This window comes from Leuciscus leuciscus (genome assembly GCF_965113295.1).
Source record: "Leuciscus leuciscus genome assembly, chromosome: 7".
NCBI lineage: Eukaryota > Metazoa > Chordata > Actinopteri > Cypriniformes > Leuciscidae > Leuciscus > Leuciscus leuciscus.
In genome coordinates this window covers 156,107-168,120 of record NC_138731.1, presented here as the reverse complement: position 1 = coordinate 168,120, position 12,014 = coordinate 156,107, and the positions used below count along the sequence as shown (strand labels likewise).

The following is a 12,014-nucleotide window of genomic DNA, read 5'->3' as shown; positions in this document are numbered from 1 at the left end:
TTTAATATTAAAAAGGAGGGTAAGAATTAAGGAATTTAGGAACTGGATTGTTAATAATAACCCTAACCCAGGGAAAAATGTTTAAAGAATGTATTTTTTCACTTAGTTCCTTTACTGAACACCATTATTACATAACTGAAGACTTTACACTGTTGTTGGATGGATCAAATAGAATGTTTTTTATTGCATCTGATGGAGTTGACAAAAAATAAGTTATTAAGTGAATAAATTATTTTTATTTTTTAAGAAAAAAATATTTTCATAAAAACCTATTCCCTTATATGGTTCATTAGCTGAGTGCTGTGTCTGTAAATATATCAATTTATAATAAAATAACACTGTCCCTTGTCTCAGGAATCAGTGATGCGGTTACAGTAAGCTATATACATATACAGTAGTGTGTGTTCCTCGTCTGTGTGCTGGAATAGCCCCTTCCCTCGCTGTCTCCACCCCCTCAGTGTCTCTGCCCACTCCGTCATGGACTGACCTAGACTCTTCATCATCATCATCCTCATCCTCATCGCGAACAATAGAGGACCGCGGAGGGCCTGCGCTGCTCTCTCAGGATTACCGCAGAAATATAACGATGATCGACAGCGTCGAACGGACACCACACGACTGAAGAACGGAATACACAGCATCGCTTATATCTGAACAGTTTGGTGAAAGATGGCGAACGACTCGCCCGCTAAGAGCCTGGTGGACATAGACCTCGCCTCTCTGCGCGTGAGTGCTCTCCTCACACACACTCGGTGTCCGACAGGCCTCATGCATCAGTTGTGTTTCAGCGAGATCGAGACCTGTGTGTAACTCTAATGCTCGACCTGTGTTTAACTCTAATGCTCATTGTTACAGTGTTGCCCTTTGTTCGGAGCGCGCTGTTCTCGTGTAAAGGGCTAATAACGGCAGCGGAGCGACACACTCTCGAGCTCATCGGCTCTGCCACACACATTCATATGTGGAATCATCATAAAGTTCCTCTTATTAACCGATGTGGTGGTCATTTGTGTGATTTCAGGACCCTGCTGGCATTTTTGAGCTGGTGGAAGTGGTCGGCAATGGCACCTATGGACAAGTATACAAGGTCGGTCTCGGTTGATTCTTACAATATTTACATTGATCTTTACATGACCTTCGAAACTGCTCGATCGCTTTTTGACACGAGTATAAAATGAATGTTAAAGACGAGTTTTCTGTCAGCCCTGATGGGTGTGATCTGCTGCGCATGCGCATGCGCACTCAATGCGACAAACATGACATTGATTATAAACTAGCTTTGAAGCAGCAGAACGCCAGTGTTTCCCTCAGTTCATAATGAGTCCTGATATGAAGAAGAACAGCTCTTGATCTGGGCATCAGCGCGTTATTACTGTACTGATACTGTATCTGCCATGTGTGATGAAAGAAGAACTGCCACTTATTCCAGCATTGCTATTCTCCCCATTATTTGATTGATTTCTTTTTTGTTTAAGAAACTGGTATAGTTAATAACAGGATTTCATTCACATCACATGCAATTTTCCCTAGGGATGCACAACGTTATCAGGTGATGAAGGCTTAAACGTTGATAATGGGCACGAGAGATGGATATTGTTGTTCAGAATAACTTACTTCTGCTTTTTTTAAACATTGCTTTTGTTTTTGAATGATTTAGAGTATGATATACACTTTAATTTAAGATTAGGAGTGTCATTAGGTTAATAATGCAGTGCTGTTAGTGCTAGTCCACCCCAAAATGAAATGTGTAATTTACTCGCTCTCATGTCGTTCCAAACCCATACGACTCTCCTTCATCTTCGACACACAGTCAATTATGTTTTTAATGATACATTAGAGATTTTTTTCTCCATGAAAGTCCATGCAGCCAAAATCTTCAAGATAGTACTTTTGGGCCTGGTTTCACAGACAGGTTTAGATTAAGCCAGGATTAGGCCTTTTTAATTAGGACACTTAAGTAGCTTATATAAACGTGCCTTAGAAAAACACATTACTGGTGTGAATCTCAAGACAATGGCACTGCCGTATGTAGAAGACCCAGCTCTGCATGTGTTGTAAGATCCCACTCTCTGTTACACATATTTTACTGGACTGTCCTGGGTATAATACTAGTAGAACACTCTTTTATGAAGTTATTTCACTTTAGTAAGATTATGCTTCAAAAGGTTTAGGATTTTTTATCATATGTTAATTAAAAAAATAATTAGAATATGACTTGTGTTTGTTTGCTTGGTTTTATTGTATTTATATGATATTTGTATTTTTGTTATTTAATGTTTGCCATGAAAATAGCCTTAGTCTATCTATCTGTCTATCTATCTATCTTCAAACTCTATCTATCTATCTATCTATCTATCTATCTATCTATCTATCTATCTTCAAACTCTATCTATCTGTCTATCTATCTTTCTATCTATCTTATCTTCAAACTATTTCTATCTATCTGACATATTTAAGATATGCTTTCAGTGAAAACAGCTCAAGTGTGTATTTGAGTCTGGGACTAGACTCAAGCCTCATCTGAAACCGGGCGATAGACATAAATGTAAATAATCCTAATGAATGTGATTTTATCCACGTCTTCTGAAGAGACACAATCAAATCATCAAAAAAAAATATCATTTAGACTTTTAACCACATAAAAACATTGATCAGCACATAATGGAGCTCATCCAGTGATAGACAAGCTCAAATGAGCTGCGTTTGATTCCTGAAGTTTTTAAAAGAAACCCTATTATTTGACATGAAGAAAAAGATCACTGCGTTTAACATCAGTCCGTCTCTTCAGATCTCACCAAAACTCCCATTAAAGGGGCCGTTCTCCCACAGAAGAGTGTGTTCTCCCACAGAAGAGTGTGTTCTCCCACAGAAGAGTGTGTTCTCCCACAGAAGAGTGTGTTCTCCCACAGAAGAGTGTGTTCTCCCACTTAAGAATGTGTTCTCCCACTTAAGAGTGTGTTCTCCCACAGAAGAGTGTGAGTGTGTTCTCCCAGAGAAGAGTGTGTTCTCCCAGAGAAGAGTGTGTTCTCCCAGAGAAGAGTGTGTTCTCCCACTTAAGAGTGTGTTCTCCCACTTAAGAGTGTGTTCTCCCACAGAAGAGTGTGAGTGTGTTCTCCCAGAGAAGAGTGTGTTCTCCCAGAGAAGAGTGTGTTCTCCCAGAGAAGAGTGTGTTCTCCCAGAGAAGAGTGTGTTCTCCCACAGAAGAGTGTGTTCTCCCACAGAAGAGTGTGTTCTCCCAGAGAAGAGTGTGTTCTCCCAGAGAAGAGTGTGTTCTCCCACTTAAGAGTGTGTTCTCCCACAGAAGAGTGTGTTCTCCCACTGAAGAGTGTGTTCTCCCACTGAAGAGTGTGTTCTCCCACTGAAGAGTGTGTTCTCCCACTGAAGAGTGTGTTCTCCCACTGAAGAGTGTGTTCTCCCACTGAAGAGTGTGTTCTCCCACTGAAGAGTGTGTTCTCCCACTGAAGAGTGTGTTCTCCCGCAGAAGAGTGTGTTCTCCCACTGAAGAGTGTGTTCTCCCACTGAAGAGCGTGTTCTCCCACTGAAGAGCGTGTTCTCCCACTGAAGAGCGTGTTCTCCCGCAGAAGAGCGTGTTCTCCCGCAGAAGAGCGTGTTCTCCCGCAGAAGAGCGTGTTCTCCCGCAGAAGAGCGTGTTCTCCCGCTGAAGAGCGTGTTCTCCCGCAGAAGAGCGTGTTCTCCCGCAGAAGAGCGTGTTCTCCCGCAGAAGAGCGTGTTCTCCCGCTGAAGAGCGTGTTCTCCCGCAGAAGAGCGTGTTCTCCCGCAGAAGAGCGTGTTCTCCCGCAGAAGAGCGTGTTCTCCCGCAGAAGAGCGTGTTCTCCCGCAGAAGAGCGTGTTCTCCCGCAGAAGAGCGTGTTCTCCACAGAAGAGCGTGTGTTCTCCCACAGAAGAGTGTGTGTTCTCCCACAGAAGAGTGTGTGTGTGTTCTCCTACAGAAGAGTGTGTGTGTGTTCTCCCACAGAAGAGTGTGTGTGTGTTCTCCCACAGAAGAGTGTGTGTGTCTCCCACAGAAGAGTGTGTGTGTGTTCTCCCACAGAAGAGTGTGTGTGTGTTCTCCCACAGAAGAGTGTGTGTGTGTTCTCCCACAGAAGAGTGTGTGTGTGTTCTCCCACAGAAGAGTGTGTTCTCCCACAGAAGAGTGTGTTCATGAGTACATCATTCTGTATTTTTTAATGAAAGCTGTTTGTGGTTTTGCTACAGCAGAATGTTGTTTGTCTGAAGGGTTATATTGCTCATTGCACATAACAGGAGGATGTTGGTTAGAAGTCTATTATTAAGTGGTAGAGATTCAGAATATGCTGAAGTGTGTATTCATCTACGAGTTTGCTGCTAGGACAGGCACACATGTATTTTCCTGTTGGCTCTTTGCCATGTTGTGACATATTACAGTTGACTTGCCAAATCACTTCCATTTGTTTTATTAATAAAAGAAATTGGAAGTAACTTCTTTATGGGTCATTATAAATACTTTGCTTTAAAAGTACCAAGTAGTCACACGTGTGGATAATCGTTTTATCATCGCGCCGCAGCCTCTGAATCGTGATCGCCTCGGATCGTGAGATTCCCAGCGCTAGTGTGATCATCAGTTATACTCAGTGATCATCAAGCTAGTGTACTAGAGTTAGTGTACTGTACACTACCCGGCTCTGTCCTATTCTGTGTGTCAGGAGTTTGTGGAAGTGTGCAGCAATACTGTTTTAAACCGTACACAGCATTGTCCCTGACTTCATTATCCAGATGTTTAATTCAGCGAGCGACCCCAGCTATCATCTCTGAAATACATCATTACACGAGTGAAAATGAGTGTGTGTAAAGCCCTGACTTCACTGTTGACAGTCTGATCAGATGCTGGTCGTTGTGGACACACCGCAGGAATGGAGTGTGTTGCATAGGAAGGGCTTTAGCACCACAACACACACGTGTGAACTTTAAAACAGTAAATCTGAGTAATCCTGGGTTAAACTGTGAGAATTAGAGGTGTAACGGTTCTCGGTAAAGCATCGAACACTTGCACCGCGGTTCATCTCACATCTGATGACGCATCTATAAGCTGATTTGTTGGAAATAACAACGTTTAAAACACACAGTTCCACTAAGTCTTGTGCTTGAATGGACAAATTCACACAAAAATTGTCATCATGTCCGTCTTGATGAGTATCCTAGCAGACACAGTCTGTTATGCCTTAAGTGAACTTGTACAGTCGAGAAAGAGAACGCATGTGTACTAGGGGTGTAACGGTTCACAAAATTCACGGTTCGGTTCGATACGATACACTTGTGTCACGGTTCGGTACGGTTCGGTACGTTTTCCATAGGCTACAGCAAAAATAAATAAATGCCAGAGAAATTTCCTTGAATTATTTTTTTTTATTATTATTATTTTATTTAATGAAACTAACATCATAAAGTATGATTTATTTATTTATTTTTTTGTTGCTTTTTTTACTGAGCAATAATGGAGCTATACTTGACTCTTCTTATGAGCATATAAAACAAAACAGCTCCTTGGACAAAATGAAATGTATATTGTAGTAGTAGGCTAGTTATAAACAAAGGTTTATTTTAGTTCACATTAACATTTGAGGGCAGCAATTGTATTCATAATGTCAAAATAAAACAGACGTAATGTTACTTGAAAGCATTATAGCCCACTATTCCTGACAAACTTCCATACCTTGCAGTTAGTGTTACTACAGTAAATCCATTCCACGGTGAATGTTGCTTATCTGTGGACACGGGATAGTTCATTCATGGCACGATGTTTCTTCCTGGTTTCCATGTCAGCGCTGTTTGATCCGTTAATAACAGAGAAATGTGCATGTTTCTCACTAGATCTTGCAGCGATGTTATTACTTCAGTGGCGAATTCAAAAAGCATTTGAAATGTAAATGCTTTCTTTACTGGTCTGGATCTCTTAGCGCTGTGTGGTGTTGCTTGATCAGGCTCGCGCATAGGGCTCGCGAGTCCCGCTTCACAGGTCAAAACTGATAAACGGCCCACACAAACACAATAAGAGTAGCTCAGTTTCGTTCCTTACATTGCATTTGCCAGTTGATGTTGTGGTCGCGCCAGCCTCTATGAGCGCGCTTGCCACCCGCGACGCGCCTTCATTTGAAATAACGAAATTTTGGTCGGCAGAAAAAAATGGTCCAACGAACCGTTCGGTACGTAATGCGTACCGAAAACCGAACCGAAAGCCTCGTACCGAACGGTTCGATACGAATACGCGTATCGTTACACCCCTAATGTGTACAGTATATGTGTATCTTAAAGGGACAGCAGCCTAATATTCCTGCTGTTTGTGTTTTTAATGTTAATCAAACTATAAAAGACAAGGACATCACTCACAGCTCTGGATTGAATAGCTTTTAACTTTAATAAGGAATAATCTTTAATTTATAGAGTCAAATATGTAATGTTATTTTACATTTGATTACTTTATTCAATTTCTGTGCCTGAAAACAAATGTTAGACCTACCTGAAAAACCTGAAAAGCACTGTTTATTTTATTAGTATCTTTGCTCTACTGTAATTATTTGTTCTTATTTTAATTTTTATTCTTTGTTCCCTGAACACAGCACATACCGAACCGCACTGAAACCGTGACCATAAAACCGTGATACGAACCGTGAGTAATCCTAATGAAGCGCACTGCCACCAGACAGGGACTTCTCCGGGACAAACAGGATGTATTCTGGGATATTTCAAAATGCATACTGTATTTTATTTAGCCAGAAATAGCTCATCACTGTCCAACTTAAGCTTCTGTAATCTAAAGAAATAACACAGTGTTGAAATATGAGCAGGGCCTGAAATTCAGCAGCAGATTGTGGAGACTACACCTTTCCAGTCGTTTCCACACTTATAATGTGGGACATTCCCATTGACATTAATCACTAAAACACCGGTTGAATGAGTAATAGATCCACAAAGATCAACAGCTCAAATCAATCATTTGAAGAAATGTTTCTGTCAGACTGTTATTTCACATACAGCAGGGCAATAAAACAACGGCCTTAAGGCTTCATGATGTAAAGTGTTGATTGTGGCTTTACATTTACTGTAGATTTGCTCGTTGCGTCAGATTTCTTCTTATGCGTGGTTTGCAGCGTTGAGCATTAACCAATCACACGTTTCTGTTGAGCTCATGAATGCAGGGGCCAATCAGAGGCGCTGTGATTCGTCACCGTGGAGAATCATTAGTGAATCATTAATTCTCCCAGTGTAGAGCTCTTCAGTGATTATAACGGGAGTTTTCAGTGAATCTCTGAAGGCGCGTCCCAGTTTGCATACTTATACACTATTCTATGATGTTTTGTCAAGTCATATTTATTCTTATAGCGCTTTATAAAATACAGATTGTTTCAAAGCAGCTTGACAGAGATAATCAGGAAAATAATCATTCAGTGAAGCGAACAGAGTTCAGTTCTGCGGTAAAGCAGCTTCTGAAATGAAGATATTGTCGTTGTCTAGCTGAAGTCAGTTCAGTTATACAGCAGTTCTGGAGAAAACAGTGACGTCATCATCGGATCAGTTAGTGTCTCCAACTAATGAAGCCAGAGGCGACAGTGACGAACACAAACTCCATCAGTGACAGAATGGAGGAAAACCCTTGAGAGAAACCAGACTCAGTCACTCAGTTCTCCTCTGGCCAACGACGAACACTGTGTGTGTGTGTGTGTGTGTAGTGCGAGTGGTGTGTCCTTTAGGACCCAACTTGAGTGAATCAGCGCCAGTGAATCTCTGTTTCTCATTCAGTGTTTAAAGGAAGTGTGTTTGAACATTTTACTCAACTTGAGCTTCTGCAAAGGCTAAATAACTGTTAATCTGTCACTTATTTTTTATCATCACTGAAACCACATGTGGAGCTGGTCAGAAACACATGTGACCACATCATGTGACCACATCATGTGACTGCTGAAGCACCGCCCATAACATGTGGTCTTTCTGGGTGTGTTTCACCAACCCTCTACACACACCAGCATTACAGCATTACACACCCATAATACAATCAGCATTCGCTTGAACGTTTCTTTAGTTACTCACTGATATACTATTTTATTTTATATCTTATCTTTGTAAAATGGCACAGCTTTTTAAACTCCTCCGTGGGAGGCGCAGGTGACGCCTATTATCTCATACGCCCACACTGACGCCCACACTGGACTGACTGACACACACACACACACACTGATATGAATATTGTGGCGAGCAGGACGAGGCCGGTGGCGTGATTGATAATGAGCGACTTGTGCGCGACGCACCGGTCTCGTATCTCTCACGGAGGAGCGACGACAGTGAAGAGGGAGACAGGACCAGGCCTGGATTTATGTTTTATTATATGTGAGAGCAGTCGTCCGTGAGGAGCTGCCGGCTTTTACTTTACTTTTGTTGTTTGGTTATTTTACATTATAAAAGTCTTTGAATGTTTGCCGGTTCCCGCCTCCTTCTTCCCACAATGTCTAACTTTTCTACAAATATTTTTCTAGTAATCTGTTAGTCTGCATGTACATTGCACATATCTATTTTCACATGCCATATTTTTGTCCCGTACTATAATAGTTTTCACTGTCAATATCGAGAGTGAATCCTGCATTTATATGTAGATATCACACACACTTCCAGAACCTTCAGTGTGTCATTGGCCATGAAAAACAGTACTTTTATTCAATGGATTATTAGCTATATAGTCTTGAAAGCATGAAAAATTGCTCACTTTACAATCACTAAAGCTGTCACTCATCTCAGTTTGTGATCTCACAACGCTCCATCTAAACCTATAAAGTTGTTTCCACACACACACACACACACACACACACACACACACACACACACACACACACACACACACACACACACACAGCATAAAGAATCTCTTACTCACAGCGTGTCTGTGTTACTGAGAGGATTAGGGAGAGCCAGCAGAACTCTCCAAGTCTAACTTAAACTCCTCTGATTGGCCAGCATGTTCAAGACATCAACAAACATGTCTGTGATTGGTGCATTTCTCACCGCTGCAAAAACATGCTGTAAATAGGAACATTTCACCGATATTATGTTCGCCAATATTATATTATTACAGTATCGTTTCATATTTAAATTTGACTCTGTGATGTTTTTTACTCATGTTTTATATTTTTTAACAAAAAACGATTTGTGATCGCACATTATTGGGCCCATTAGTGAGCTTTAGCTGGATCTGGTCAAGACTGAACTTACAGAGCAGAAGAGTGTGTGTGTGTGTTACATCTTACATCTTATACCTTATGATGGGTTAGGGTTAGATGATTACGTTTTATGAACTTTCTGAAGCAGTTCAACGACTCTCTACAGGTCGAGTACCAGGGATTGATGGTCTGCCAGCACAATTTTACAAAAATTTCTGGAGTATTTTAGGCAGAGACTTTTATGAAGTAATTTGTGAATGTTTTGAAAGAGGAACACTTCCAACTAGTTGTCAAAGAGCTGTGTTATCCCTACTTCCAAAAAAAGGAGATCTGGGATTGTTGAAAAAATTGGAAACCAGTATCTTTAATGTGTTTAGATTATAAAATAATATCTAAATGTTTAGCCAATTGGCTTAATAATTATTTACATGTTGTGGTGAAGAAGGAACAAACATATTGTATTCCAGGTCATACAATTATGGATAAATAGCTTTTAATAAGAGATGTTATTGATGTTTCGACTGATAATAATTGGGATATTTGGTTTTTATCTATTGATCAGGAAAAAGCATTTGAACGTGTTGTGCAGGCATATCTTTTTAAGGTTTTAGAAGCTTTTGGGTTTGGAAAAAAAAATTATTTCCTGGATAAAGTTGTTGTATAATAAGACCTCTGTAATGATCAAGATTGGAGGTGGTTTGAGTAGCCCAGTATTTGTTAAAAGAGGCATTAGACAGGGATGTCCTCTTTCAGGACAGCTCTATAGCCTAGTTATTGAACCTCTTTTATGTAATTTAAGAAATAAGTTGAAAGTTTTTTGTTTCGGAACAGTTAGAATGTTCTGTATCTGCATATGCAGATGATGTAACTCTTTTTGTAAAAGGGCAGGGAGATATTCAAACACTATGTAAGAGCTTAGCCCTGTTTGAAGAAAGCTTCTTCTGCAAAAGTAAACTGGGGAAAAAGTGAGGGGTTTATTATGGGTGAATGGAGAAATGGTGGGATACCTCACATTCCAGGAGGCTTGAAGTGAGGAACAGAAGGTATTAAAATCTTAGGAGTTTTCTTGGTTTCAGAGAATTATAAAAAGAAGAACTGAGAAGATATGCTGGATAAGGTGTTAGACAAGTTGTCTAAATGCAAATGGCTATTACCTGAACTAGTGTTGCACGGTGTACCGATACTTCAAAAGTATCGCGATACTCGGAAATTAAAAACGTCACGATACCTAAATTTTTCAGTATCGATACTTTATAAAAAATAAATAAAAATAAAATAAAAAAAACGCCTCCCTATGGACGTCTGTGTTTTTTTCCTGACGCACGCTGCAAAGAACCTGCCGCTGTCAGTGCCATGTGACAAAACACTACAGCGAGATGGCTGCATGTGCGAGCGGCGAGCACAAGTGGTCCACGACTCGTAGAAAAAGATGACGCGAGGAGTGACATATGGAAGTACGTTGCCTACCTTGCTCTGTTGCACGGTGCACCGATACTTCAAAAGTAAATCGGAAATTAAAAACGTCACGATTCCTTAATTTATTAGTATCGATACTTCTAAGAATGACTGCGTTCCAGATTTGTAAGGCCGGCGAGTCGACACACTGGCTGCGTGTCGTGTCCGTTTTTATTTCGGCTCCCATGTTAACTGCCTGCGTGACACACGCGTCTGGGCGCAGCTCGAGACGCGCGGAAAACGCGTGCATGCTACAAATAGAACCGACGCCTATTTTTCACGCGACACGCAAGCGTGTTGGAAGCGTTTCCAGGCAAAATAGAATAGGAAAAGATGTTTCTATGTCATTTTGACACGAATACATATTAAAAAATGACATTTTGATGTTTGAACGTTTTGACATAAATACAATAAATGTCATTTAAAAAAAATATTATCGATTTTCAAATATTGCACCTCTCAAATACAGAACGAATTATTCTGTAGCCTATTTTGCCGTCAACACTGCCGACGTTGTCTTTGCTGCTATATATTTATGTTTAACATGAAGTATAGGCCTTCCACACATCTCTCTCTCCCCACGTCAAATATATCACCAATGAGGCTTATCATATGTTACCAATATTAAACATTGTTTAATATAATCACTGTTCATATTTTTATTCAAAGTTCAGAATCAAGATAAAGCTCTTATGTTTCTTATGATAAATGAGATAATGCTGCTAAATTTATATATTTTTTTACCTTGAATGTCATTGCTCTAATTTATTTTTTATATTTCATATTTTGTTCAAATGTTTAATATATCTGCTGTTCATATGTTAATTTATTAGTGTGTTATATGATTAGAATGTTGTCCCGGTTTTAAAATAAAGCACAGCAATGATATTTGAGTGTTTCTCCCTTTTCAGGAAAAGTATCGAAAAAGTATCGAAATCGCAATACTTGACTTGGTATCGGTATCGAAACAATAATTTTGGTATCGTGACAACACTAACCTGAACCATCCTACGGGGGTAGAGTCTTGGTCATAAGTAATCTGGCTGCTTCTTCATTATGGCACAAGCTAAATGTGCTAGGCCTTGTCGACGTCAGAAGTCGGATTAATACATTTTGATTGCGAGCATTACAGAGAGCATTGATATATGCGGAGGAGACAGAGTGGGGCTATGTCTTAGTTGAAGAGGACATTAAGTCTTGGATATGATAAGCAATTGTTTTTAATCAGAACAAATGAACTGGACTTGAACAATTCTATCGCTCCATGCTACGAGCGTGGAATATGACTTTTTCTGTAAGCAGAGGGATTGAACAACCACAAGACTGGATTTTGAGGGAACCAATCCATTACTTCAGACACAATCCATTAATTCAGACCAA

General features: G+C 40.2%; 1 protein-coding gene and 1 long non-coding RNA gene across 3 annotated transcripts in view; one reads left to right on the top strand and one right to left on the bottom strand.

The window, feature by feature from the left end:
* Positions 1-463: 463 nt before the first annotated feature.
* The window catches only part of LOC309502697 (mitogen-activated protein kinase kinase kinase kinase 4-like), a 75,480-nt gene continuing 63,929 nt past the window's right edge, over positions 464-12,014 (top strand). For both annotated transcript variants that reach the window (XM_082175166.1, XM_082175165.1), the window contains exons 1-2: positions 464-726; positions 1,019-1,084. In XM_082175166.1, coding sequence (XP_082031292.1) covers positions 670-726; positions 1,019-1,084 — 123 coding nt within the window. In that variant the 5' untranslated portion in view covers positions 464-669. The remainder of the gene's footprint in view (positions 727-1,018; positions 1,085-12,014) is intronic.
* On the bottom strand, positions 9,777-12,014 carry LOC309502719. Its single transcript, XR_014207377.1, has 2 exons — positions 11,633-12,014; positions 9,777-10,333 (listed from the first exon to the last, which is right to left on the bottom strand). It is a non-coding gene; the product is annotated as an uncharacterized lncRNA (long non-coding RNA).